The following is a 26,848-nucleotide window of genomic DNA, read 5'->3' as shown; positions in this document are numbered from 1 at the left end:
CCGCTGTGTCTTCAGGAGGAAGGTTGCTCCTCTGGACTCCATCAGCAGCTTCCAGATGTCCAGCTTCCGGAACCGAAAAGTGAGTTGCAAGAGAAAAACGTTCATCCATGTGTACCACTAGTTTAATTTCACAATTTCCATAGCAGACTACAATGTACGTTTTCCTCCCTAATTTATGGATCACTAATATTTCAGGTCATTTGCATGTGATCTGCGCCATTAGATGGCTTTTGTTAAGTATTTTGATGATTATTAGCGTGGATACATTTTTAAGACATTGATCATTTGTACATTTTTGTTCCAGGATAAACCTGACATTTACTCTGAAGAACACAGGGAATAATGCCTTACTTCAACAATTGCTCTCAGAAAGTTTCCTCAGTGCCAAACCATATGTGAACTTTGTATTTTATGTTCCATATTCATTCCTTAATTGACACTAACAAGTGAGCAGCCTGTTGACCTGCTCCCTCTAGTGGTAGAAGATGCAAACACGACAAACACTGCTGTGTGCAAACCTCTAAATAAATGTGGGAAAACAACCCTTTTAAAATACCTGTGTTCTTTCAATACAAATTATTAAAAATACCATTGTTATGTTCCCAAAGACTTTTATTTTTCAAGCTACAATAAAGAAAACAATATCAGACTGCAGAAAATATAGATTTTGCTTGGGTATTTTCTCTCTTCTCTTTCACATATGTACAGTTGTCAAAGAACAGGATATGTACACAGAATTGTGGTTGTAGAGAGAGTGCAACTGCTACTGGAGAACAAGACTCTCCCACCAACAAAAGAAAAAAAAAAAAAGCACATGGTAAAACCAAAAAACATAAACGAACGCCACGACCTACGCGGCGTCAACCTATTTTCTGTACACTACAACTTTGTTCTCGATGTGAAACAATCTTATGTCCATTCTCTGACGCGGGCGCATCCCTAATCCCGCTCCTCAGAGAGCTAAGAAATAAACAGTTACATGAAAACAGAAAAAACAAATATTTTACAACCATTCATAAGCCGGGCCTCTGATCCTGTAAAGCGCCGCCCAGGCCCATTCGCCTCAAAGCGACCATACGCCCTCGTGTCAGGTGAGTTTTTAAAACATGGGGGGGGGGGGGGGGGGGGAAGGAAAGAAAGAAAAACTTGAACCGCACATGAAAACAAAAGCATCAAAATGTAGCATTCTGATGGAAATGTTGTTCATGGTAAATGGCTAGCGTTGATTAACAAGCCAGACAGGAAGAAACATTAAGCGCTCAATCGTGAATGTACACAGCTACATGCCAAGTACAGATTTAAATCAGCCGAAGCCCATCAGGTCCCAAATACCCCCCCAGTGTATGCAGTGGGAAGGTATTTGGGTTTATATTTTAAAAAGTGCCCTGCTGCGAGACTTGTCCGTGTGCAATTTGAAATGTAGCAAATTTAGGTACATTTGCAGATGCAAAACAATAAAATGAATAAGAGTTGACAGATTCTATGAATTTAAAGACCACTTTTTTTTCCTAGGGGAGTGAAATCTCTACGTTTTAAAGTTCAGTGATCATCACTGACGACCTAAACAAAAATGCAAACTCAAAAGTAAATCGCCAGAATACGATCAAAAATAAAATGAGCTCATCATCCGACATCATGACAGACTTAAACAAATAAGAGGGGTGACATTCTCCACCTCTTATGCGTTCAATTTTGCCAACGTTTAAAACTTGCATTGATTGGAAGTTGAAAGGAAATGGTTAATTAAAACTGAAAACTGTACTTCTTGAGTTCCTAAAAGGGGCCATTTTCAATGATTTGTCAACATTCTCAAGAAATACGTTACAACTCAAAATGCACCTACACTGGGTATGAGATTAAATGTGACAGTTTATGTGCACATGACCGGCACAGTATACAAAAAGAAATGAAGCCAATTAATGAAACAATCAATTAGTTACTTTAAAAAAATGAGTCTCCGTTGTTATGGTTGCCTTCTGTCCAGTTCTTCACAGTAGCCAAAGAAAGAAGTAAGAAACGAAAATAGGAAACCGTGAGGGATAAATAAGAATGGTTGTGATTGTCAAAAGAAATCCTACAAACTGACAATACAGTTGCCATCCACATGATAAGTTAGGCTGTTTTGGCTGTAGGCATCAAAGAAAACAAGTGTCAAGGAGGATAGCGAAAGGGGGGGTCGGAGGGTGGGGGGGTTGTTGTTGTTGTTCCTCGTCCCTCACACCCTCTTCCGGTCTACGGGTCTTTTTTGTGTCCAGACCGCCTCAAGTCCCTGCACTTGTGGCAGTAAAAGATGTCTGGAACGTTGGACTTCTTGATCTTCGCACACGACAAATGCACCCATATGCCGCACTGGTTGCACTCGATCATGGGCCGTCCCGCAAATGGCTTCCCACAGTAACAGGTGATCAAGTCCCATGAATCGTCCCCTGTGTCGATGAAGAGAAAAAGAGTTATGAGCTATAAAAACGCTGGTAAGAACAGAAAGAAGAAAAATGTTGAGAACTGGACAACGAAGGGGGCAAAGATGACCGCAACACATTTGTTATTTCAAAAACGGGCCAAAAGCGCGTGCTGTACCTGACTCCACCATAATGTCTTCATCGGCGATCCAGGTCTCCCCCTCACTGGAGCTCATCTCGGCTTCCCTGATGGACTCGTCGGGCTGCAGCTTCCCGAGGCCCGGGGTGGAGCCGCCGTGTTCCGTCAGCTCCTCCCTCGCGGGTCGTACCTCTGTGTGTGCGTGCTGCGCTTCAGAGTCTGTCTCACTTTGAGCCGTGGCGCTTTTGAGCTTCTTGGGCTTCGGCTGTTTGGAGTTTTTGCTGCGCTTGATGCGGGCCCGTTTCTCGCCCTCGCTGCTGCCGCTATCTGCCGCCGTCACGCCGGAACCCAGCGACAGCTTTTTCAGCTTTTTGTCCTTCTTGCGCTCGGCCCTAGCGGTCGCCTGGCTCTCATAAAGGGAGTCTTTGAGGCGCATCTTGTCCAGCAGAGTGCTATCAGAGTGTATGCGGCGAATACTTTTGCCCTTGTTCGCCCGGGCTTTGCGAACAAACGTGTGGATGGTGTGGATGTCGGAGCTTCCGTCTGCCCAGGTGTTGCCGGTGGAGCTGCTGCCGCCACCACCGCCGCCGCCGCCTCCATCCGCCGACAGCCCCGAACTGTGGGCGGAGCTTGATGATGTCGGGGACCAGGAACTTTCCTTTGAGGCAACAAGAACAAGAATTTGAGTGTTTCTTCACAGCGCAGGCAATAACAGCGACTTCTAAGATCCACAGTGACAGGCACGGCAGCTCACCTCTTTGGGACTGGGGATGTAACCGGCATACGCCAGGACAAAGCTGCAGAACTTGTTGAAGTCCTCAACGGTCCTCTTTTTCCGCTCTGGGGGCTACAGAGAGCACACGTCTTAGTTGACGACAAGCACACACACACACACACACACACACACATACATGCAAAGGGCTACTGTACATGTCACTCAAAGCAACATTGCAAGGTACTCACCAATGGTTCCGTTTTGCACGATAACAGTGAATCTAGGGGAGAGGAGGAAAAAAAAAACTCTGTTGAACCAGTCTTGCTTGTTGCACTTATTCTTTTTGCAGAAAACAACCCATGCACAGAATAACCAAGCACTATGTTGCCCAGGCGAGTGATGAGACACATGTGGGCTAACGCTAGCATTAGCTCACAAAAGGATCAATAACTTCATCTGGGTTATTAAGAGATGACAAACGATGTTACGCATAATCCAGGACAGTGTTTGTCAACTGACGTCGCATTGAACGTGAGAGGTGAGTTAATTGATGACCATTACAGCAGAAAAGGTGGATGCCAGTCATCGGATCGTCAACGCTGTTTGACCGTGTCTGCAAACAACCGCAACCGGTGTCACTTGATCACCATCTGAACTTCACACAAAGTCTGGGCATTTGAGCATTAAGAGCGAATACTTTTACATCGATTCCACGTCCAGGCAAAAACCAAAGAGCCGCTTTGGCAAACGGGTTACTAACAAAACTCAGTTTGTTGGCTAGAAAGCTTTAAAAACTAGTCATGTTGTATTGTCTGGATGCTACCTGCTAACGTTAGCTGACACTTGGAGGAGAAGCTAAACGCACGCTATCCCGTTTGCAGAGATAAATGCAAGCAGGGTGACGACTAGTCTGGTCCTTAACGCGCAACACATGCGGCGGGGGGCATCTAAACTCGATATTGCTAATTGGTCATTTCGATGACTTCACTTATGCTAACGACCAGCCAGTCGATCAGCTAGCTAATCGCGCTGTCTTTTTTTGAAATGGAAGTGGGAGGCTTATTAGCAATGTTAGCTCGGTGTTAGCATTGAGCAACGTTTAATCGGTTTCCACAAATGCGAAAAAACAATGTTTTTCGAGAATGACAGGTGATAACATTTACCTACAGACTGACTGAGGTCAACGGTGTTTGGTGTGAGGGGTTGGGTATTGTTGTCTATCCAGCTATTCGCTATTAACCTTAAGCTAAGATCGATCGGCGCGTTAACTAACGAGCAAGCTAACATAACTGTGCAATACATACGTTTACATTAGCGTCAAGTCAACAACATCGGTCGTGGAAAAAAACCCGCTATTCACTTTATCACAACTTTCAGGGCATTTTGTCGACAAAGCACAAGTTGGTGTGTTATTAATACAGCATACGCAACCAAACGTAACATCAACGGGAGACATAACTTACGTTAGGATAGCCATCTTAATGGCCGCAAAAATACACCCGATTTCAACAGTAGAAAGACCCACATCCCACGGGAACGGTTCGTTAAATAGCTCGCAGCTGATGGTGGTGAAACATACCTTGGTGCTCAGACATTATGTCAAGCATTGTCGCCTCACCGACCAGGCCCCGATCCGAGGGAACAGAAGCAGCAGGCGAGCTAGCCGGGGAGTAGCGGCCGTCGCGCTGTGCTTCCCCCGGCGTGGCTGCACCTTACCGCCGGGGAACTTTCGCAGCAACAAGCCAAGGGCGCGGAAGCCCGAAAAGACTCTTCCTAAAAAAAATAATAACAAAAATACTACACTGTGGGTCGAAGTTGAGGAATTCCCTCGCGGGGGATCCGTTACAACAGCAAACGTTAACGCACCACAAGCAAACCGCCTGAGAACTGTCGCTATACTAACGTTATTAGCCGGACAAAATACTAATTCCTCTGTCGCTTAACGAGCTGCCCTTAAAGCTCGCTTTTCTTCGTCACTACATTTATATAACCTTCCATATCAAAGTGGAGAAGAACCGTAAAAAAAGAAATCCTTGGATTTGAATCAATGTAGGTCCATAATGCGAACTTCTCCGATGAAGTTTTTTTTTTCGTATCTTCGCTGTAGCCACACAAATCGACTGGAGTTTTGACTTTACTCCGCACAGTCTTCTCCGTGCGCGGCAGAAACCTCTTGAGGCTGCCAGCGCAGTGTAGCCCGTAGGGGATGCTGGGTAACGTAGTTCACCGTGAAGTCAGGGACCCCCACCATGAGTGTCGATAAACTACATTTCCCATGTATTGTCAACAGTACTCTGAAGGGAACTTTGGGATATGAGGTTTTTTGAAACGCCAATGTTACTTAGCGAACCAAGTTGGACTTGGTTTGGCCAGACACAGCTTTATTACCCGTAAACAATAAGCTACTGCGATTCTGAAATTTGAGCAATGCCGTTCTTCTTGAGTTAAATTACGTAGCGTTTAGTTTTATTTTACCATGGTATTGACGTTTAAGTAGGTGGTCAATCAGAGGCATGCTAACTAGCTGAAGCTAGCTAGACCTTTACATTGTACCTTAACGCTGCGGTTAATGTAACGTTAGCACAATGTTGACTGAACTATTGCAAGGCTCTGACGCTGGAGGGTTTCTCATAATTCGAGGTAAATGCTTTGAATGTCGTATCATTTCAATCTAAATCGCGAACATTGACGGGTGCGAACTGGAGCCATAGCATACAGTAAAGCCATGTGATTTGTACTTGCATCGTTAGATTCTGCTAGTTATTCTGGTAGACACCTCCTGAAGAGCTTCATCAATGCTGCATTGAACAGGTAAGTTTTTTTTACGACATGTATGGTTATTGGTTGTTTGTGTTATTACACTTATGTATTTCCCAAATACATTTAGTTTTATAAAAACTACCTTGACCTATGATATGAATAAAGGGAGGAAGCTGTCCATGTCCTTGGCTTTGAGGCCAGTGAGGAAGAGCTGAAAGATGAATTGAAAGGATCACCTGTTCAAAGGTAAGTACAATTTGTGCTGAAAATGTAGTCCATCTGCTTAGATACGGGTTAATAATTAAAGTAATTTATCAAGCAAAATGGAAGGTTCGATTTTTTGCAGTGTGAGTGTTTGTTGCTTTTGTTAATTTTTTATTCATTGAAAATTAATTCCTGTCATTTTTTTCTACTATATTATTAGTTAAGTCAAGATTCGTAAATGATTTGAATAATTGTATTCAGCAACCACCGCTATTTAGCCGTCTTGTTAAACCTGGCTTATCACAATGCTTTTTGTCACTTCAGGCTACACTTTCACAATGCTTATTCGGACCCCCTCGGCTGGACTGATCAACCGGCTTTTACGGTCCACCAGTTCTGTTTGGAGGAACTTTCACGTCTGGTCAAGCAAACATCTCACCCCAAACCAGCTACCTTAGTGATCGACTCTCTGTCATGGATTTTGAGACACCTCAGTCCTCCCGCTGTCTGCGCGACTCTTCATCAACTTCGAAAAAGTGACTATTCATCACCATGACGTTCTAAATGCATGTGTTTTTGTAGTGGGACTGCAGGCATGGCTTAGCACGTCATTTCAAAGTTGTCTTTGAATGTCAATTAGGAGAAATTGAGGAATATAAAATATTTATCAAAAGAAGCTCTCCATACTTTTGTGAAATACTAGATTTATGGCGGCCTTGTATTAGAACAAAGTGTAACTTTATTCTTTGTTTTTGTTTCTTCTGTGTTTTCATTAGGGGGAGCTGTGAGAGCTATTATTGCCCTGCTTCATGGGGATATGCATCAGAGGGGTACAGTGGGAAGTGTATGCCACTTGGCTTCTTCAGTCATCACAGTGGCACCTGGGATGAAGGGAGGCGACGCGGTGGCAAAGATAACAAAGCGCTCGAAATCTGGGAAAGTTGTGCAAGACGTAAGCAGTGTTTGCTTCAGGATGACTATCTTATCGTCCGTCATGGTTAAAAATGGTTGATAACTTTGTTCCTTGTCCGTAGGAGGATATTTTCACCATAAACAATGATCTAACAGTAGTAGTACAGAGCAAGCATAGCCAACTTGGACCCAAACAGGCTGAAACAGAGGAACAGGAGGTACAATATACAACATTCTTATTAACACCATTACACCATGAATGGACCAATGGAATGAAGATCGGACATGGCAGGATAAAAAAAAGTGTCCTTATTTCTGTTTCTATAGATAGACCCTACAGCACACTTGACCTTCAATCTTCGACTATCAAATAAAGAGCGTGAGGCCAAAGAGAAACTTGCACTACCTTTTGTCTTCAGCAAAGAGAAGTAACTAACTTTTACACAACAAAATTTTTTAACTGCCTTTTTTTCCTTTTACACTCAATGCGTTTGCGCAATTTTTTTTAAAAACAACTTGGTAAACGCTGTCCTCTTTTTCTCTCACAGGAAAACGGCTTTGCTCCACTCGAGCCCCGGTTCAGGACGAATTCTGTATGAGCCTGATGCGAACGATGACTATGACCAAGAGGACCCTGACGATGATCTCGACGTGTAGGCTTCTGGAACAAAAGCCACTGGAGGCACAGAGGATCCACGTTACCTGTCCTCCTCGCTGAGTCGTTTTCAGTGGGGAAGATAAAAATACATGGTGGCATCTGGAAGATATAAAATAATGTAAAATATCTCTGCAAGAAATCTGTATTATGTTTATTAAATTAGTTTTTATCCAAATGTGTTGTTTTTTATATTATTGAGTGCCTTGCTTTTTAATAAGGAAAGATAGAAATAAACACAGAATTTTCTCATATAATTACAGGATGCTTTTTCCCTTTTATGGAGCCTAAACCAATGTCAACATAATGACTCTTAAATCCCATAAATCCCATTAGACCCATAATCAAGGGTAATATTTATTGATATGATTATATTGTGTCATATTACTGTGATGTGACTAATTTTGATTCCATAATGATGAATAGATACCTCAGTGAATGTGCCATATCTGTTTGTGTCAAATTATAAAAATATTTTAGTGAAGGCTTTTTTCAGTTATGTGAAAATCATTAGTGTGATTTGCATAGTGTCAGATTCTTTACCAGTTACCTAAAAGCAATTCATTCGGTATTAAGTGAACTTCATGACCTCTGCATTTATTGGCGGTGTGCAGGACCACGTGCAACCGTACTAGATACCGCGCTTACAAAATATATTTACCTATGTACAGATTCTTTATCATGTTGGATTGCTTTACGACTTCACGGTGACATAACTAGCTTCATGGACCATCGGTTGGCATTACGATTAACGTCAAAAACGTTATATTTAAACCCGCTACCAGGAATTCGTGTCCGTTCCACTGCACCAAACTGCACACATAAATATGACAAAACATACTAAAAGTGACTATAAAAAAAGGTTATTTCTCACACAATTGCACGTCCACGTCTGTTTATTTTCTTTCCACGTGGACGTGCAGCGCGCAACCACAGGATTCCTCCCGGAAGTGACGGAAAGGCGGCGATGGCGGCTCGCAGTTTCATTCCGGATTTCTACTGGACTACAAACTGATTTTAACCGGGCCGGTTAGACTTTCTGGAACTTTTGTAAAGCCGACTCTCTTCAGACGCCGGACAGAGTGAAGTCGCGTTGAACCGGTCCTCGGTCAACAAGCGAGTCCACATCTTTTTGGGGGATATTTTTATCCTAGTTTCAAGGTGGTCACCCTGTCGAGCTAGCGGTAGCTTGGTGGCTACAAGCTAACGTTAGCCGGCACCCAGCTAGCTCCCCAGCTAGCTTGTCAACGAGCTGCGTGCTAAGGTCCATACAGCGGCAGCAACCGTCGTGCAACGGCTTTCCCCTTTTGACCACGTCCTCGTTTGTCTTTCACACGTACAAGGCGGGTGCTTTCTATTTAATGCTAATCGTGCCACAAGTGTGCAGAGCGAGGTACTCACACGTTTGCTTGGCCTCTTGTTAATTTGAATCGCTAGTTTGGCGGCTGTGGCTAAAGACTGAATCCGTCTACCACTAGCAAGCAAGTTGCCCCGGTAATTGAGCCAACAACCAAGGGTAGAGGCTTGCTGTCAACGAAGAGTTGAAGTTGGGCTACTGTGGGGTCTTTGCGTGCTCGTCAACATGCTGAAGACCCGGCAATGTTTACTTGGCATCCGCACTTTTCTCGGCGTAACGTCGAGAATATGGGGCTTCATCATGTACATCCTCAGGAAGCACCTACGAACGGTGAGAAGGGGTTTGAAAGATATTTGTGTGTGTGTGTGTGTGCGTGAGGGGGGGCACACACGCAAGTAGTTCTCATGTGCCTAATCATTATTTTTTCAGATCACATCCAACCTGAGGGGAGTCCCGGTTGGCTCTCAGAGAGCTTGACTACTTGTGTGTCTCACCTGTGCTGTAATATTGTGTCATCATGTTTATCCCCCCTGATTTATTTGAAAAAAAGAATCTGTATATTCCCGAATGTGTGAACGAATCCCACTGACTGAGTAGCACAAGCCTCCCACTCGATAACACCAGTGTTGAATGTATTGGGATTTCATTCAGCAGAGAGATGGCGAGGAACATCTGGGAGGATCTAAATTGTGTAAACCTGCACATTAAGTGCACCAAAATGTGCAACTCCAAGAACATATTTCTGATAGTAATAATTTAGGCTTGTAGATGTCAGAAAAAGGTGTCAAAGTTTGACCGAAGACGCTGATATTAAACAAAGAAACAGTTTAAAATCCTCACAATTATAAATATAAATGTATACAGGTGTCTGTGTTGGAGTAAGGTGAAAGTGTTGCCGACTGGCTCATTCAATTAGTGGAAACCTCCCACACGCAAACGCCAAATTTGGGGAGCAGCCAGATGAGCCTGCAGGTCACCTTCAATTGCCAACCGCTCCACAACGAACATGGCATTCAAGGTGTCAGAAGCTGCCTCCCTGATACTCAGACGCTACACACAGGTGTCGCTAATAGGCGCGCGTCCGTGGTGGTAAAATGTGAGCGGACTTCGACTCCGGGTCGAGCCCACAAAGCTCGGGAAGGGAATGCCCTCCGTGTGTTGTAATCGTCTTGCCGTTGGACTGCAGTTTGTTTGCGAGGCAGCGACACTTTGCTGGTCGTCAACAGGCCCAGAGAGGGTGAGTCGCTCAGTCCCATGTTGTGGCTGAAGTGAGCGGGATTAGGTTGGCACAGACGGTGTACTGTTCTCCCTCCCTCCCCGCTCTTGCTCTCTTCCTCGCTCACAACCTGGCGTTTGTTATAACTGTGGCAACTTTACAAATTGCATCATATTCTCGTTCCATACGTTTTCTGTGAGTGAGGTAGGACTTCAGGTGTTTCTGTTCGAGGTTGCCACAATCCATTCAGTGACCTGATCAATAAAAGCTCAATTGGATTATGAATATTAGGACATGGTAATCGTCTCCCTGGCTCCACAGATGCTTATCTCCTGCTTGAGGTGAAGCCGGGTGCAGAGTTGGTGCGGAAGCAATTTGCTGAGCAATGGAAAAGTGCTAATCAATAGGACCCTAATCACACATGTACATCTTTAGAGGGGAGGGGGGGGGGATGCACCAACTGGTCTGGTTTCAGCTTCTCAGTCTTATCGTTAACTTCATATCTTTGGTTTTTAGACTATCGAACAAAGCGCTCGGGTAGAAAATCATTCATTAAGAAAATACGGTAATTCAAAATGTTAGTTTTCGACCCCAGTCTCTGGTCAAAGGATTGAGTGTGGGTTTGCAGCCCTGGGGTCCAGACAGACGCTCTTGGAGGTGCAGCGAGCTGAGTTGAGTAAAGGTCCCCCCGCTGTGCTCGGCAGAACAAGGCTTCCCCCAGAGCGAGGTCTGCCAGGCAGCGGCCCCGGGGGGGGGGAGGCCCCTGTCCGAGGCTTAGGTACTGAGGCCCAGTCAAAGTCACCCTGCAAGTCTCCCTTTTCTGTGTGCGCCTCCATGCTCGACTGACACCCACTGACAGCTGGGGGGTGGGGGGGCTAAATATAGCCCCCTTGAAGGAAAAGTGCATCGTCCCAGGGCACGAGTGGCACCGGAGACGGTCATCTGTGCGGTCGTCCTGACCAGCGTAAGGGAGTCACAGAGGAGGAGCCATGGGGTGGACACAGCTGTGTTCATTTCAGTATTCTTCTGTTCTCTTGCCTTTGCTCTGACGTACAGCAAAATAAGCGAGCTGATTTTTAAAAAAAGTATTGACGGTTGGCAGAGATTGATGTTCTGAGATACAAAGACTTTTAAGACCTTTGGGGAGAGAAAAAAAATGTTTTTATTGGATTTTGTTTAGAAGCAGTTTTGGATGTGTCTTTTTGACCCTCACATTTCCCCAAACACCAATACTAATCTTTGTGTAAAATTACACAAAGTGTGCACGAGGGGCCTGAAAGCTCAAAGCTTCCGTGCACTTGTTATCAACCGACTCCAACCTTTCACCTGTAATTAAATGAACGCATGGCTTGCCGTATTGCATATGCTGTGTTTTAACAGGGATCTGTAAACTTTAACTGACTGTTTGATTTGTCCTGTGCTTTTACAGATAATCCAGTATCAGACGGTGCGATACGACACTTTGCCGCTGTCGCCTATCTCCAGAAACAGACTCAGTGAGTACACGACGGGATGTGCTGACGGCTCGGCCCACCCGGGAACTAATGCTGCTCTCACCTCTCACGATTTTTTTTTATGGTATCAATACAAGAGTGAGACACAATCTCAACGTGTTTGAAATGTGGTCCTTTAATGTACACGTCAAACCAGTCTGTTGAGGAAGAATGGGTCGGGCAGAGAACAAAAGTTACCTGCAACATTACAACAACGTACTCATCGCTCTCCGAGTAGGTCAACCTGACCAGTACTTCTGGACAGATGAGTTTTATAGAAGAAGACTCAGTCTTTGTGTTTGGGGACACTAGGTCAAGCTGCTCTGGGCCAGTGGGAGCGTCCACTAAGGTGTCCCACACCCGGACTCGTTCAAAAATACAATGGATGTACAACCACAACGGCACAATCTAAATAATGTTTCTCATGGCCTGTAACCAGAGTGCTAAAAAGATGAAAAGACATGTCCGTCTAGTTTGGCTCCAGGCGGTGCACCACCATGCAATGTAAACAGCTGTTGTCCCAGAAGGGCGCTTGAGTGAAACAGTGAGTTCAATGGAATCGGTTTAACGTCGGGATCCACCCAACACGCGCTCGCAAGGCCGACCCAAAAAACAGGAAATAATTTTGGCTTCCTTCTCTGACGGCGGTGACAAAGTGTGTCTGAAGAGAAAATATAAACGTCGAAGGCAGCACTCAAAAGCGTGTGCGCGCTTTGAATGAACTCCCCCTTTCTGCCGGCTGAGACCTCCTTCAGAAGCACTCTCTGGGCTTAGAGGAAGGATTGCGACTCACTTTCACTTTCCACCCTCCACGGTGACCTCAGCTGGCCATGCAGGTCCGGTTTCAAGTGAAGGAGCTGTACGTGGGCGCTGCTTCTGCTGCTGCCGGAGGAAATGTGCACGCAGAGGTTCAGCCAGTCTGCTTATTGAGTAGTGTACAAATATTTTCTGTATTTACGGCAGCGTTAAATGGATTGTGGCCGGCCGGCAGAGTCTAGGTAATTCGTTGTGTCTCAATGCTTTCGAGCACCTAGCGTCAGCAAGAAAGGATTCAAGGAGATGGGATGCACACCTCCTAGAAAGTACTCCCTTCCTCTCAAAGAACGCTGCCTTTTTGGAACGTAATTTAAGGGTATTATGTTGTCTCAGTCTATATACAGGCTTTTAGAAGTTAACTGGATTGCAGTACACTTGGTAGATTTAAAATAAAGCATTAAGTTGCTCAAATATAATCTAGTGAAACGGCAGAGATCTAGCGGGGACTGCTAGATGGTAAAGGTGGTGAAACCCCTTTACAAGCCTTGCATTTAAAAAACGTATCCTGATTGTATCCGGATATGATAAAAAACTGATCACATTCACAAACCGTGTCAAGACGCTTCTTTCAAACTCAAGTGAGCGATTGGATATTGTGCATTTTTGTTGTTGTTGTTATATCTGTTCTCAAGTGTCAGAGCTCTAGTGTCTCTATTGTGTGATGAACTCCCCAGATGCAGTAAAGAGGAAGATTCTGGTTCTGGACCTGGACGAGACGCTGATCCACTCCCACCACGACGGCGTCCTCCGACCCACAGTGAGGCCTGGCACGCCGCCAGACTTCATCCTCAAAGTACGAGCGCTCGGCCACGCGTGCACATGTTGGAACGCAAATGCAATGGAGGCTAAACCCCGTCTGTCTCCCCCCCCCCCCCCCCCCCCCCCCCCCCCACATGCAGGTAGTCATCGACAAGCATCCAGTCAGGTTCTTCGTACACAAAAGGCCGCACGTCGACTTCTTTTTAGAAGTGGTAAGAGTCCGCCGGTGGTCTGTGTGGTTGTTTTTTTCTTTTGAAACCTCATGTCCCAGGTCACTTGCGTGTTGTTGTGGATTTACATCCCACGTGAAGTACGAAACACTTACTGTGATGTTTAAATCGAAACCTTTGGGTGCTCTGTGCCGCATGTGTGTACACAGGTGAGCCAGTGGTACGAACTGGTGGTTTTCACAGCCAGTATGGAGATCTATGGCTCAGCAGTGGCCGATAAGCTGGACAACAATAGGAACATCCTGAAACGCAGATACTACAGACAGGTGCTGCTCTATAATGACTTCTTAATGGAATGATACTGCTTGGGATTTTTGGCCTCATCTGCCTCATGAAGTCTCTTCATTTCTGTCTTTTGTGGTGTTTTTTTTGTATTTCCGCAGCATTGTACATTGGATCTAGGTAGTTATATTAAAGACCTGTCCGTAGTACACGATGACCTTTCCAGTATTGTCATCCTGGACAACTCGCCTGGTGCTTATCGTAGTCATCCAGGTAAGACTCAAGGCTATAGCATACACCTATTTGGATTTGAAGTTAATTGAATACCTTAAATTCGTTGCACATACCTCTCCAACGCCGTACAAAGTAAAATGGTGCTTTGGGTATTTAGAACAAGGCTTGTATTGTAATGTAGCGACCACACATTAAATCTACAGTTTCTTTAACACTGTGTCCTTTTAACAGAGCAGCATGAAATCCCAAACATGTCCATTTCACTGACATTTCTTTTTCTTATTACTTTTTTTTATTGCTCTCCAGACAATGCAATACCAATCAAGTCCTGGTTCAGTGACCCTAGTGACACAGCACTTCTTAACTTGCTGCCTATGCTGGATGCACTAAGGTAAGCTTTATAATGAGGTTGGCATGAAGGCAAATGGACAACGCAACCACTTGTGTATTGTTTGTATTCAAAAGGACCTTTGTGTAGCTCAAACTGAGCTAACTGGTGACATTATTTTAGTCTTAAACTGACATTCGGGAAAGTGGATTGAACATCTTATTGATAAGATGAAGATGCCATATTTCAGTGAAGCTGTGGACATGTTGTTTAATACTCCCTTTAAATTCTCATTTAAATGGTCTGATTAATTACTTGATCTCCAAAACCCTACATTTCCCAGCATTTAAACTATGACTAAAGTAGATTTTGAGCTGTCTTGGGAGCAAATTTAATAGACTGCTTTGAGATGTCCTAAGAAATAATTCAGTGATCTGGGCAAAATGCTTGTTTATTGACTTTCTTTCTGAGTGAGATGTCGAGATGGAGTTGGCCAACCCATCACTACTGTCACTCCTGAGAGGGTGTGGCTAGGTTCACGTAACAAACTGTAAAATCCCTCCCTTTTTATTTCTTACGCTTGTGACGCATTTCATGTCATTGAGTTTAACAGCCTCTCTCTCTCTCTTACAGGTTCACTGCTGATGTTCGCTCCGTCCTCTGCCGAAACCTCCACCAGCATCGACTCTGGTGATTGGCTGAATCAAGAATGGGGCGGGGCTTGTTGACCACCCCTCGTCCTCTGCCAGCTTCCATCCTGCCCTCCGTTCCCGCACAGGCGACCCACCAGCCCTCTCTGAGCCTCTCGCTCGCGTCCTGCGGAGACGAGGGTTGGGGTGACCGCCTGACACGGGATGGAAAGTACGGGGTCACCAGAGCCCACAAACTACTGAGGAGGGTGGGGGGGGCAGCTTGCGTCTTTTCTCTTCTTTTTTTTTTTTCTTGATTCTTTATTTGTATTTTTTTTTTTTTTTTTTCAAAACAAAACGGAGCCTCTCTGCCTTATTGCTCCTGATACTGACTGTGTGCATCCGGAGGCAAGCTTGTGTACGAGAGTCGGGAGTATTCTTGCCCAGTATGTCAGTGCTTTTTAAACTTTTTTGAAAATCTTGACGTGGAGAGGAAGATCAGCAAAGCAACGAAGACAATTCTACATTTCTCCTTCTTCTCCATCATCCTCAGACATTGCACTTAAGCAGACGATTGATCAATTTACTGTCTTAACCTCTCAGTGCGACTGAGCAGGGGAAAATAGAAAGCCGCCCCTTTTTAGATCAACCTCACGCCCTCAACGGTAATTGACTCCCAAGGGTTATTCCCCCTCAACAAGGATGGGTCAACTTTAATGTAACCGATGGACTTTTGCTTGCAACATACCCTCCACGGGCATTTTTCTGGACAAATAGCCGAGCAGCCGGAGATCTTTTTTTTTTTTTTTTTCAGCCATAACCATCCCTCTTTCCACAAAGCCCCAGGTGGAACTCTGTGAAAAGGATTTGACTGAAACGTGAGAAAAAAAAAATAATCAGCTGGTAACGAGTGGACTGCCGCCTTTCCATATCTGATTGTTTCTCTATGATATGTGACGATATGGCTTCTTCAAACCACAACTTTTTGCCCTCCTTCACCTTTACCATCTGACGCCTTCCTGATTTCAGCAAATAGGAATTGCACCCCCCTCCCCCATCTATATAGATCTTTTTTTGTTGCAGTTGGTTTTGTATTTGATTCAAATTTGCAGCCTTTCGCTTTCAGTTGTCACCCCGCTCCGCTTACTGTATGGGTGCAACTATTGGACTCTCTAAATGCCTTCTGAACAATGTCTTGTTGTCAAGGCTCACACCGGCTTCCCAGTGGCTCTGTCTCCAGGTCTGTGTTACTAATAAAACACTTGTCAGTATCGGACCGTTATCTAGCTAGTTTTTTTTTTTCTTTCCAAATTCATTCTGCAGACTTTGAGGCCCAGCATTCTGCTGGCGGGGTGAAAAAAAAAAAAAGCTCAAGGGGATTCCCTCAATGTCTGCTGAGGCAATTTTATTTTTTTTGCCCGACAGCCTGCTGCCATCGTGTGGTGTGACGGGAAATGGCATTTGCCCACTCAGTATTCCGAGAAACTGTATTCAATGTCGATGCCCGGTTTTTCCAACGAAAAAAAAAGATGCTCTGATACTCGTCATTAAACCATATGTGGCGGGTTTTTGTCTCCCGCCCAGAAGGAAAGCTGCACGGATGATCCTCGGTCTTCAGATAAAGGCAACTGACAACTCACGTGATTGTTTAAGAGCTATTGTGTCATATATGGCGCCGAATGGCTTGTATGTTGATTGACAGCTCAGCTGTTTGTGTATTTGGTACAGCTGGCTCAGACAAAAATACAACATGTAATAAATAGTACCTTCATGGTTCAAGGTTATAAACAGTTGAGCTGTTTTTATTTTGGTGGTGGAAGCCTTTGGTGCTTTTAAGTGGTTTTGCATTGTACTGAAGTTTTGTCTTATCCGCCCTCGTATTCAATCAATGCTGGGGGCCTAGATTATCTTTATAGTAAGTCAATATAATGCAGTAGTATTCCACAGCACCTCAAGCTACATCGCTGTCCTACTCTCCACTGACGTGTGGAGATGTCTAACTTGGATCGGGAGCTGAGTGGTTGGATGTTGGTTTTACTTTGGAGTCGGCACCAACGGATGATATCTTGTTAAGGCCTTGGTGCTCTACTGAAACAAGGAAGAGACAAATGTCAGTAATCTAAATTGGTGCCTTTATTTTATAGGTTGCTGTATCAAGAATTGACACCTGGCTTTCATGAGGTAGACTCATCTTAAACTCCCAAAATTGCCCCCCATACACTAAAGTATACATGGGAATCTGATTGATCTTATTCAACTTGTATAGGAACTTTTATTTACCCGTTTTAGATAAATAAACCTACAGAGAAACCGGGTTATAAGCGAATGCGCTCACCTGTTGTGATGAGTGTGGCAACAGCTATAACAGCTTAAATAACGAGTGACACAAATGCTCAATGTTAGCCACTTTGCAGAGAACCTAATAAGTCTTTGGACTCCAATTTTTTTTCGACCACCGTTTTCCATTCGTTCGAAACTCGAGTTTATTTTCTCTTGTGCAGTTTGTTTTTGTTGCTAATGGCTGGGCCGCGGTCATATGACAAGGACAGCTGCCTCTTCACCGCCCTACACCACGTCTTTATGCGCAGCACTTGATCAAAATAAAAGTAGTTCCACGAAAATGATTGCATCATATGATTGAAAGCACCTGAAAATAAAAAATGTCAAAGCATTACATTGAATTTGAGTAGGCATAGATTATCAGAACTTGAGGATAACCTTGTCCGGGATAGGGCGGAACCCCCATTGCTAACAAGACTCTCTGCAACGTCATGTTGTTATTGTATCCCTCCGCCGCAGTCGCACTAGGAAAACAGCTGTGGCGTGCTAAAAAGCTAGTTAGCATCGTTTGTTTTTGTCGTGTGTGACAGCGATTTTGAGCAGCTCCTCCAGCAGATTGCTATCGCCCAACCTCGGAGAGACCGACTTGTTGTCTGTCATCTCTTTTAAAGATGAAGTTCCAGTACAAAGAAGAGCACCCTTTTGAGAAAAGGCGGTCCGAAGGCGAGAAAATAAGGAAGAAGTATCCGGACAGGGTACCTGTAAGTAGCTAACGTTAGCTCGGTAGCGCGAGCTCTTTTGCGTCGCTAGTGCTGTTTCGCAAGTTGTCAATGACACGCCGTTTACGCGCATTAAATATATGTTCCGTCGTGTGTCGTCGTCGTCGTCGTCGTCGTAGGTAGCCACTCGATTATTCTTTCAAGCGGTTCGGTTGACCGCCACGTTGGTAAAGCGTTCACCAGCTAGCTAACAGAGCTAACGTCGGAGGTTAACCAGAAAGAATGTCGGCCGCCCCCGAGAAGGCCATCGTGTGATCGCTTCCCGTTATCCTTCCCACTTATCGTACAAATACGCTACTTACAATTTTACAAAGACCGTGGGGGTTATTGCAATGAAAGGCGCAGAGTCCACGCCGTGTACCGATGGGATTTTGGGTCTTAACAGGTATCATGGCTGTAGTTTTTAAGGCTGTGTGTTGAAACGGCACCGCACCTTAAAAATAGTACCTCCTATACAATTAAGACACACATTTACTTTCACCTCGCTTCAAATGATGTGTCGTTTTAGTCCGCAGTTATTTGCATTTTCTGCCAATTGGACTGCGCTAAAAATAAAAAAAAAAAAAAAAAAGACGGCCGAGTGGATCCCGCTGGCCGGTTAATGCGCAGTGGACTTTTCCCGTTCTGTCCTTTACACCAAAGGGAAACTATAAAGGTGTCGCCTGGCATCGATCCTGACACATCGCTCCGGTTCAGTTCACTCATCGAGTTGTCTTCCAATTATTTCTTAATTAATTTAACACTAATGAGGTGTTTACTCTGCCAATAGTTTAAAAAAAGTCCTAATGTGTCGGATCTATAGTGTGAAACCCAATAGTCCAAAGCCCAAATGTATTCATTTAGCTATTTTGGGACACAAAGAAAACCACAGGATATACGTTAAGAAGTATATATTGTTGCTTGTTGTTGAGTAATCGTTTGAAGTGCTATAATTACGTGATGCTGCCTGTTGAGGAGGCAGGTAGCATTCATGTAGTAGTCCCTATTTTTAGACCCAAGAGAATAAACTAGAAGCCTATGGTCAGTCCCCACTTGTGTCTCAATTACTTTTAAATATACCAACGTCTTTCCATCTGATTAATTACAAAGTTTCCCAGGTTTCAGGTGCATTTTTAAAGCTTCCTCTGGTTTACTAATACTTCAGTTCTTGCTTGACTGAGGAAGTTGCGTCTTCTCAGATCCTTTTTCTTAAAAAGGTCACACAATCTATTAAAATACTTCTCACTTAATCCAAAGCCTTTTTGTTCAGTCTATTGTGTTCTAGATTACATGGCAAGTTCAAGTGTCAATATTGTTTTATATTTTTCTTCAGGTAATTGTGGAGAAAGCCCCCAAAGCCAGAATAGGAGATCTGGACAAGAAGAAATATCTCGTCCCCTCCGACCTGACAGGTAAATTATTTGATGACCTGCCAAGTTCCCGGCACCAAGTATAAACATACTGAGTGCAGTAACCGCTGGAGTTTTTGTCATTTGTCATTCATCAGTGGGACAGTTTTACTTTCTCATCCGGAAAAGAATCCACTTGCGAGCGGAGGATGCTCTCTTCTTCTTTGTAAACAATGTCATTCCACCCACCTCAGCAACCATGGGACTGTTGTACCAGGCAAGAGTCTTCTTCAACCTCAGTGACCTGCTCTCATTGGCGATGCCACTTATATTGGCAGTATGCCCCTCTACAATTTGTTGTGTCATGCTAACATCTTTTCTTCTTACTGTGCGACTCAGGAGCATCACGAAGAGGACTTTTTCCTCTACATTGCCTACAGTGATGAGAGCGTGTACGGGAGCAGCCAAAGGGAAATGTGATCCCGCGATCCCCCTCCAACCACTACCCACCTTTCTGAGACCTCCACCATTCATTTAAATATTAAATCCAGCTAAGCAGCCTAGAGTTATCAGAGTGGATATGTCAGATGCACTTTCACCACCTATACATTACCCCTCTCCCTTCTGTTTTTTTTATTTTTTTTATTCTGCTGTCTGAATTGTATTTGTCTCCACTTTTCTTTTTTCAGTAGTGTCTTGGGTTGAGTGCCCTTGTGGCCAGTTCCTTTTCTAGTGTAGTATTTGCACATCCTACTTTACTGAAAAAAACCCGAGAACCAAAAAAAAAAAGAAGAAACTAAGTTTGAATTGGGCTATAAAATATAATCACCCCGGAGTTATAATCCTGTTCATTTCCCCACTGGGGGACCTATAAAGGATTATGTTATTTGAAGGGAAGAAAGGTATGAGAGTTCAAATCAGCTCTTATTGAGAATATTGATTGTTTGTTTAGTCGGCTGGCTTATAGGGGTTTAAAGTGTGCCTAGAGTTTAGTTTATGAAATCAATAGAAGCTTCCAGCCGGGAAGGTAGGTTTCCGAAGGAGAAAAAGGATAACTGTTTTGCAGCAGTTCTTTTCCTATTAAAAAAAATAATAAGTGGTGGGCTGTTTCTATACAACTCCCCACTGCTCAATGAAGTATGTGAATGAGAATTGTGTGACCTAAATGAGGAGTATAATATAATTCAGACTAACAATCATTCTCTGCTTTCAGTGGTGAAACTATTATGTTGACTGCTACTATGATTGTCGATGTTGTTATTGTTAATTTTAGATGGCTTATTTTCTATAAGGTATTGTAAAGCAGAGTAATTTTTTTTTTAAGTTTGTCTTAAAGAGTTGAACTCTGTATAAAGCTGCATTGCTGGCTCTTTCTCTCCACCTATGACCATACATGATAAAATGTGATTAAAAGCTCTGTTTCCTGTCGTTATTGAATATTTCAAACGAGAAATGTGTCCAAACTTTTGACTTACAGTGTAAAAGCAACCCGAATTCTCAAATTTCTCTTCGAGCGTGACACTAAACCCCCCCCCTGGATCTGTAATTTAGTTAATCCTTTGTTCCGGTATTTGGGTGGGTTGACTTGTCATATAAGATTGTGTCCCTGCTTTACACCAATCCGGAGCATAAGTATAACGTCTGCGTTATTATATGTCGTTTTTTAATTCGTAACCAATTCAAGTTACATATTGAATATGAAACTTAGGAAATGCATTTGCGGTAAATCCTATTTATGATACTAACAAAAAATACATTTCGGAATCGATAAAGAGGTTATAGCTGATTAAACACAATGAGAAACAAACCAGCCCGTGTAGCTACAATTTCATTGCATTGAAAGCTGCATCGATGCGGTATTGAGATTCAAATTAGTATCTTTCGCAGACGAGCAGCATGTCTCTGTGGCGCAATTGGTTAGCGCGTTCGGCTGTTAACCGAAAGGTTGGTGGTTCGAGCCCACCCAGGGACGGCACATGTTTTTTCTTTTTAACTAGCTACTTTTCATGTTACCCTCTGCAAAAATTACTCTCTCGTCTATTCATTTAACTTCTTTATTTTTTTAAGCTCAGTGCAAAACGTCAAGTCTTGATAGAGAATTCCTTAGGATGTTAAAAATAAACGCTGTCTGGCTACCAAAACGTACAGGGACCTGGTCTCATTTATAATTTCATTATGCATATCCCAAACGCTCACAGCCAAATCCTAGATATTTTAGTGTTCGTTTTTGGGGGTGAGTCTTCTTCCTCTAGGTAGGAAAACAGTCAAGTTCAGTAATGCCACCAAATAGACCATAAACAAGCCTCACGATAGGTTAATGGTGGAATTGAAGATCTACTTTCTCGTCTAAAACGCATTTGACAAGATGACCAATATAAGGAGAAGTTTAATTTGTTTATTTAGACTGAGAAACGTGATATATACGCTAAAATACAGAAGATACTCTAAATCCCAGAATGCCATTCGGTAAGTGAACACAATCGTCCTTTACCCCGGAAGAGAAAAATCACATCCGGGCTGTAAAGCTCTCCGTCTGTTTATATTTTGAGTAGAAGTTTCGAATCTTTCTGCAGATAACGTAAAGTCCCCTCAGATTGAAAACCAGGAGAAGGTTTGGTTATTAGAGAAGGACCCATAATACAACAAAAGTGAGTTATATTTGCCCCTTTGTCTTCATGCCACAATATAGCATACAGTTACTTGAAAATGGGTAACGTTTGTGCTAAGGAGCTAACGTTAGCTAGCAAACTACAATTAACGTTTGCTCTTGGTCATTTCTACAAAAATATAAAGCTTTTACTACTAATTTGCATGGTTAGGCTCTACTCATCCACCCTTCCAATCATGCCGCACCCGGTGATTTAATGTTATTTAATTAAATTCACTGTCGGTTAACCCTAACTAAATCTGACAATGCTAACTATTAGCCAAATGGCAGCTAACCTAACGATAGGCCTTTCCAACGTGTCTGCTTTCACGAGCAGTGAGTATACAGAAAATCTTCTTAACCCGCGAGTTTCTTGTAACCGTAAACAATTGTTGAACTGAACCCTAACCCACACCAGCTGGCCCCGCCGCTGCCCGTCACCATGCCCGCCCTGTTGGAGAGACCCAAGCTGTCCAACGCCATGGCCAGAGCCCTCCACAAGCACATCATGCGGGAGAGGGAGCGCAAGAGACAAGGTGCGCAGCTACTGTCTGTCTGTGGGGGGGTAAATACCAGAGGTTTAGCTGGATAAAATGTCTCACCCCCCTAATTTAGCCCATTTCTATTCTACATCAAGGACTGAACCTACTTATCATTTCCCTAAATATTCCACTACTCACCCTGAAATACTGTGATTATTTCAGTATATTTTCTAGCTAATAAGACTTGCCGAATTGATTTCTTAAGTAGGAGATTTTAATGTCTCCACCACCACTAAACAACATGAATATCATACTTCAGAGGAGGAAGAGGTGGACAAAATGATGGAGCAGAAGATGAAAGAAGAGGAAGAGCGGAAGCGGACCAAAGAAATAGAGGAGAGGATGTCTTTGGAGGAAACCAAAGAACAGGTTTGTTAAATTTAATACATTGCCACCGCAAATTGATGTTTCCAATTTAATATGGCTTGGCCTTCTTACCTTGGGTTGGAACAAATAACACGCGGCAAATTGTACAGCAATTTTTTGTCTCGTGCTATGATTCACAACCCCGACTAAACTTCAGGTAATGAAGATGGGGGAAAAACTTCAAGGGCTCCAAGAAGAGAAGCACCAGCTTTTCTTGCAACTCAAGAAGGTACTTCATGAAGAGGAGAAGAGGCGCAGAAAGGAGCAGAGGTAGTAAGGATGACGCAGCGTTTCACTACTTTCATAACATAACAGTATCAGCATCAATTTTTAAATTAAACCCAGCTATTTATTTTTGTATCTTTTGGTATTCAGTTGCATTTTTGTTCTTTCTAGTGACATCACAACATTGACATCAGCCAGCTACCAGCCCAGCCTGCCCATGCACGCGGGGCAGCACCTCCTCAGCATTCAAGGTGTGAAACGCTTATTAATCTGGGTTATCTGAAACGTTGTCAGGCATTATTTGTATTTGTCTGTTCCAAACACGGATCCCTCTCTTTGCCTCTTAGGCAATCCAGTCAGCCACAGTCGAACGGGTGCGCTACTTGGAGAACGTAGTAAACAGCTGTTCCCAACTTCTGTGATTCCCGTGAGTAATGGGCCGTTTCTCTTGAAAGAACGGATGTATTTTCTCTGATATATTCAGTCTTACCCATCCTTGGTCTTCAGGAGATGCTCATTTTGTCACCGGTACAATGTATCCGACGCCTTTTGACCCTCCTCCTTCTCTGTCAGACACGTCACTATCAAACCCCCGGGTTCAGCTCGGCCTCAGCGGAGCACGGGCAGTTCAGCGGTAGCCAGGGGGTCCATGAGGCCTACGGCGTGGCTCAGGCCCAGCATCCCTCCACTTACGCTGCTGGACCCTCGGTACCTGTCAGTTTCGCAAGCAGTTCTCAGATCAGAGGTAAAGGACATGTGTATGTTTTAGGGATTCACATATCGTATGTAAAGAAATGGGTACAAATCACTTAATTTCTGTGGTGAGGGTTTTGTCGTTAGAAAAATGAATACCTCGGGTCAGTAGGGTTGAACAGGACGGCTGAATGTCATTTGAACCACATCAAAGCGGCTGCAGTGGTTCAAATACAAAGCGACTTTCGTTTTCCCACAGGCGCGTCTGCATTTCAGACCATGCAGTACCTCCCCCACCAGCAGCCTGGCTACCCCGTCCACAGTCCCTTCACCTCCCAGCCCGGTCAGTCCCTTTGCTCTAGAATGAAAAGTGTGCGTCGTATTTGATGTAAATGATTGAACGCATATTGTAACTTCTGTATCTCATGCAGGCTACATTCCTGGCGCAGGGATACCCCTTCAGAAACAGCTGGAACATGCCAACCAACAGTCCGGCTTCACCGATGCAGTAAGAAATGAAGTTCCGGCGTTTTACTGATATGCAAGAGCTTCGTGAATAAGTGCTCACAAATAGATGATTGCGACACACTTTATGGAACAGTGTTGGATTATTTATTGGCGGCATTGGTTTTAAAAAATCACCTACAAATAAAAATATTCTTAAGTTCTTAAATTCTTAAGTATCGGACATATTATTCAGATTATAAGAACTTTGGCCCAAACCTTTCCACTGTCTAAATGATGGAACCGGTTCAATTCCGTCTCATCGATGTTCTCACAGGGAGCTTTGAGGCCCATGCATCCACCATCCATGCACCCCTCCAATCCGGGACTGCTGCCCACACCATCGCTGGCAGTCCAGATTTCTACTGCAAAGGTGACGGACAAAAACGCTTAAAAACAAACACACATTAGCGCTGATGTTGCCTCAACCACAAGCACACGCACACGAAAACCCTTTCTGGTGACTCCTTCATCGCTCCTTTCTAATGCTGCGCAAGGCAATGCATATTTTTGGTGGTGCAAGCAGTGTATCTCGCCACCCTTTGGCCTCCTCCAGCAGGTCTGTGTTGCGTCGCGCGGTGCGCATTACAGCCCGGCGGGGCTGCGAAATTGTTCCTCCAACCCACTGAGTTTCCTCTTGATGTCCAACTTTCTTTCCCGTGCTTCTTCTCCCCCCCTCGATGTTAACTCTTGAGTGTTGTTCGGTGCTTCCTTCCACCAGGCCCCATTTCAGACCTCTCCCCAGAGTGCTCCTCGACACAGCTTCCTTCCACACAGCCAGAGCGGCCAGAGGTTCTACCACCACAGCAAGTAGGTCGTCTTCATCGCCAACCGAGCTTCACTCGCGGGTCCCGCAGGACATTTTTGGACGAGTGGTCGACTTCTCCCAAGTAAAAGTTGTTTGGCTGGACTATGACTTTTTTTCCATTAAAGTTTTATTTCCTTTTTTCTGGCATTGTTATTGATTATTGATTCTTGGTTCTCATACATGTTTCTTTTTAATAAACATCGTAACTGATTTTTTACATGATTTGAATTTAAGTTAATTTTAGAATTGAGGATTATTTTTGCAGACGGTGCTCTTGAGTTAAACTGAACTAAAAACAGAATCATCTTCCACCTTTGTCTACAGATTGTTTTTGTTTTTTTTACCTGCACTGTGCGCTAAAAGGTCAATAATTTCTACAAAGCAAACTGCATCAACCAGAAAAGATTCTCGGTTTGTTAACATCCATATTTACAAAACCTGCTGAGGGTTCAGCGTCTGCAGGGACTCTCATTGCTAAAAAGCAGGAAAACAATAAAAATGGCGGAAAATGATAAACAGTGTGCTGAGATGCATAGACTAAACTGTACGAGTCATTTTCTCGCTGGTTCATCACATTGGACCAATAGATAAATGTATTTTGTTTCTTTTTTTTGCTTGGTTCTCCCTTCTGTTTTTCAAGCTCGTATGTTGCTAAATAAAATGAGCAAATGCCAAGCCCATCAGTTTGTGCCGTCTTTATTGTTTTACATCCCTCAAAATTGAGATTTGCTAAGAGGTGTTGCCACAATTTATCTGCCTCCTGAGTCGTTGCTCGAGGTTTGAGGAGAACAAAATAACTAAAAGACTGTGAATAAGTTTTGATCTACCTCCTGAAGCGGGGTTTTGTTTCCTCTCAACACTTCTGTTAACCTTCTGTTTAAAAGACATTTCGGGCTGATAAAGCAAACCGTAGACGGGGCTTTTTTAGAACTTCAAAATAAAAAAAAAGCTTGACCCTATCACTCAAACTGGAACAAGCCCCAACAGAACAGAAAAGGACATTTTCCGGAACATGACAGCTTTAGATACACTACTACAATATCTAGATGAACACGGATTAAACATCCACACAAATGTAATTTGATTTGATTTTATAGTGTAGAAACTGATCGATGTACAGAATGCATGTATACTGAATTTCTGTCGGTATCTCAGCAGAATGAGATGGACCTGTTAGAGTTGACGGGTGATACCAATTCAAGGGTGGGGTTGAAAGTGACCCTTTGATTCAATGCTTAGGACCGGGCAGAGCTAAATAAAGCAACATAAACACGACGCCTGCTTGCCTTAAAGGACAAAATCTGTCATTGTTTGATAAATTACAACAACTTAGAAGAGCACCATACCAACAAAGCACCCACAGGCTATTATTTTTCAGTGCAGAGCAGAAAAAACAGAGCCGGACTGAGTCACTACCTGATCAGCATTATCTCTACTCAGCAATTTAACAAGTAAATTCACATGGGAAAAATCCTACTTTTTTCCTCCACTACGTTTACTGACAGACGTGGTTACTTTTTGCATTTTAGAATAGGATTGCACGGGAAGACATTTCTCCTCAACTCCTTTAAATAACAATTGAATGCCCAAGGAAGGTCATTTTTAATA

At 43.7% G+C, this 26,848-nt stretch overlaps 5 protein-coding genes and 1 non-coding gene across 9 annotated transcripts; 5 read left to right on the top strand and 1 right to left on the bottom strand.

The window, feature by feature from the left end:
- Positions 1 to 609: 609 nt before the first annotated feature.
- Positions 610 to 5,404, bottom strand: phf23b (PHD finger protein 23b). 2 transcript variants are annotated; one of them, XM_037477996.2, is made up of 5 exons: positions 3,815 to 4,823; positions 3,502 to 3,533; positions 3,293 to 3,385; positions 2,578 to 3,196; positions 610 to 2,426 (listed from the first exon to the last, which is right to left on the bottom strand). In XM_037477996.2, the coding sequence occupies exons 1-5, from the start codon at positions 3,837 to 3,839 to the stop codon at positions 2,233 to 2,235; spliced, it is 963 nt and encodes a 320-aa protein (XP_037333893.2). In that variant the 5' UTR covers positions 3,840 to 4,823; the 3' UTR covers positions 610 to 2,232. The 2 variants fall into 2 exon arrangements, with proteins under 2 accessions (XP_037333893.2, XP_037333892.2); XM_037477995.2 differs by lacking the exon at positions 3,815 to 4,823 and adding an exon at positions 4,833 to 5,404 and having other exon boundaries at positions 612 to 2,426.
- A 178-nt stretch (positions 5,405 to 5,582) lies between these two features.
- elp5 (elongator acetyltransferase complex subunit 5) lies at positions 5,583 to 8,131 on the top strand. The gene is made up of 8 exons (XM_037477997.2): positions 5,583 to 5,893; positions 6,004 to 6,064; positions 6,179 to 6,259; positions 6,542 to 6,753; positions 6,994 to 7,169; positions 7,252 to 7,347; positions 7,457 to 7,557; positions 7,678 to 8,131. The coding sequence occupies exons 1-8, from the start codon at positions 5,839 to 5,841 to the stop codon at positions 7,784 to 7,786; spliced, it is 891 nt and encodes a 296-aa protein (XP_037333894.2). The 5' UTR covers positions 5,583 to 5,838; the 3' UTR covers positions 7,787 to 8,131.
- A 559-nt stretch (positions 8,132 to 8,690) lies between these two features.
- Positions 8,691 to 16,379, top strand: ctdnep1a (CTD nuclear envelope phosphatase 1a). The gene is made up of 8 exons (XM_037477998.2): positions 8,691 to 9,471; positions 11,787 to 11,853; positions 13,341 to 13,459; positions 13,566 to 13,637; positions 13,805 to 13,921; positions 14,039 to 14,150; positions 14,418 to 14,502; positions 15,073 to 16,379. Exons 1-8 carry the CDS (start codon positions 9,367 to 9,369, stop codon positions 15,131 to 15,133), a joined length of 738 nt encoding a protein of 245 aa, XP_037333895.1. The 5' UTR covers positions 8,691 to 9,366; the 3' UTR covers positions 15,134 to 16,379.
- A 1,477-nt stretch (positions 16,380 to 17,856) lies between these two features.
- On the top strand, positions 17,857 to 20,872 carry gabarapa (GABA(A) receptor-associated protein a). Its single transcript, XM_037477999.2, has 4 exons — positions 17,857 to 18,109; positions 19,440 to 19,518; positions 19,614 to 19,732; positions 19,855 to 20,872. Exons 1-4 carry the CDS (start codon positions 18,020 to 18,022, stop codon positions 19,933 to 19,935), a joined length of 369 nt encoding a protein of 122 aa, XP_037333896.1. The 5' UTR covers positions 17,857 to 18,019; the 3' UTR covers positions 19,936 to 20,872.
- Positions 20,873 to 21,353: 481 nt separating this feature from the next.
- trnan-guu (transfer RNA asparagine (anticodon GUU)) lies at positions 21,354 to 21,427 on the top strand. The gene has a single exon. It is a non-coding gene; the product is annotated as a tRNA-Asn (tRNA).
- Positions 21,428 to 21,954: 527 nt separating this feature from the next.
- gps2 (G protein pathway suppressor 2) lies at positions 21,955 to 25,920 on the top strand. 3 transcript variants are annotated; one of them, XM_037480700.2, is made up of 11 exons: positions 21,955 to 22,103; positions 22,521 to 22,638; positions 22,904 to 23,013; positions 23,168 to 23,280; positions 23,407 to 23,486; positions 23,583 to 23,662; positions 23,809 to 23,980; positions 24,188 to 24,271; positions 24,360 to 24,436; positions 24,710 to 24,805; positions 25,154 to 25,920. In XM_037480700.2, exons 2-11 carry the CDS (start codon positions 22,545 to 22,547, stop codon positions 25,244 to 25,246), a joined length of 999 nt encoding a protein of 332 aa, XP_037336597.2. In that variant the 5' UTR covers positions 21,955 to 22,103; positions 22,521 to 22,544; the 3' UTR covers positions 25,247 to 25,920. The 3 variants fall into 3 exon arrangements, with proteins under 3 accessions (XP_037336597.2, XP_037336595.2, XP_037336596.2); XM_037480698.2 differs by having other exon boundaries at positions 23,386 to 23,486; XM_037480699.2 differs by having other exon boundaries at positions 23,168 to 23,283.
- Positions 25,921 to 26,848: the final 928 nt, after the last annotated feature.

The sequence above is a fragment of the Pungitius pungitius genome, chromosome 1, assembly GCF_949316345.1.
Source record: "Pungitius pungitius chromosome 1, fPunPun2.1, whole genome shotgun sequence".
NCBI classification, from domain to species: domain Eukaryota; kingdom Metazoa; phylum Chordata; class Actinopteri; order Perciformes; family Gasterosteidae; genus Pungitius; species Pungitius pungitius.
This window is presented reverse-complemented; position numbering and strand designations above follow the sequence as displayed.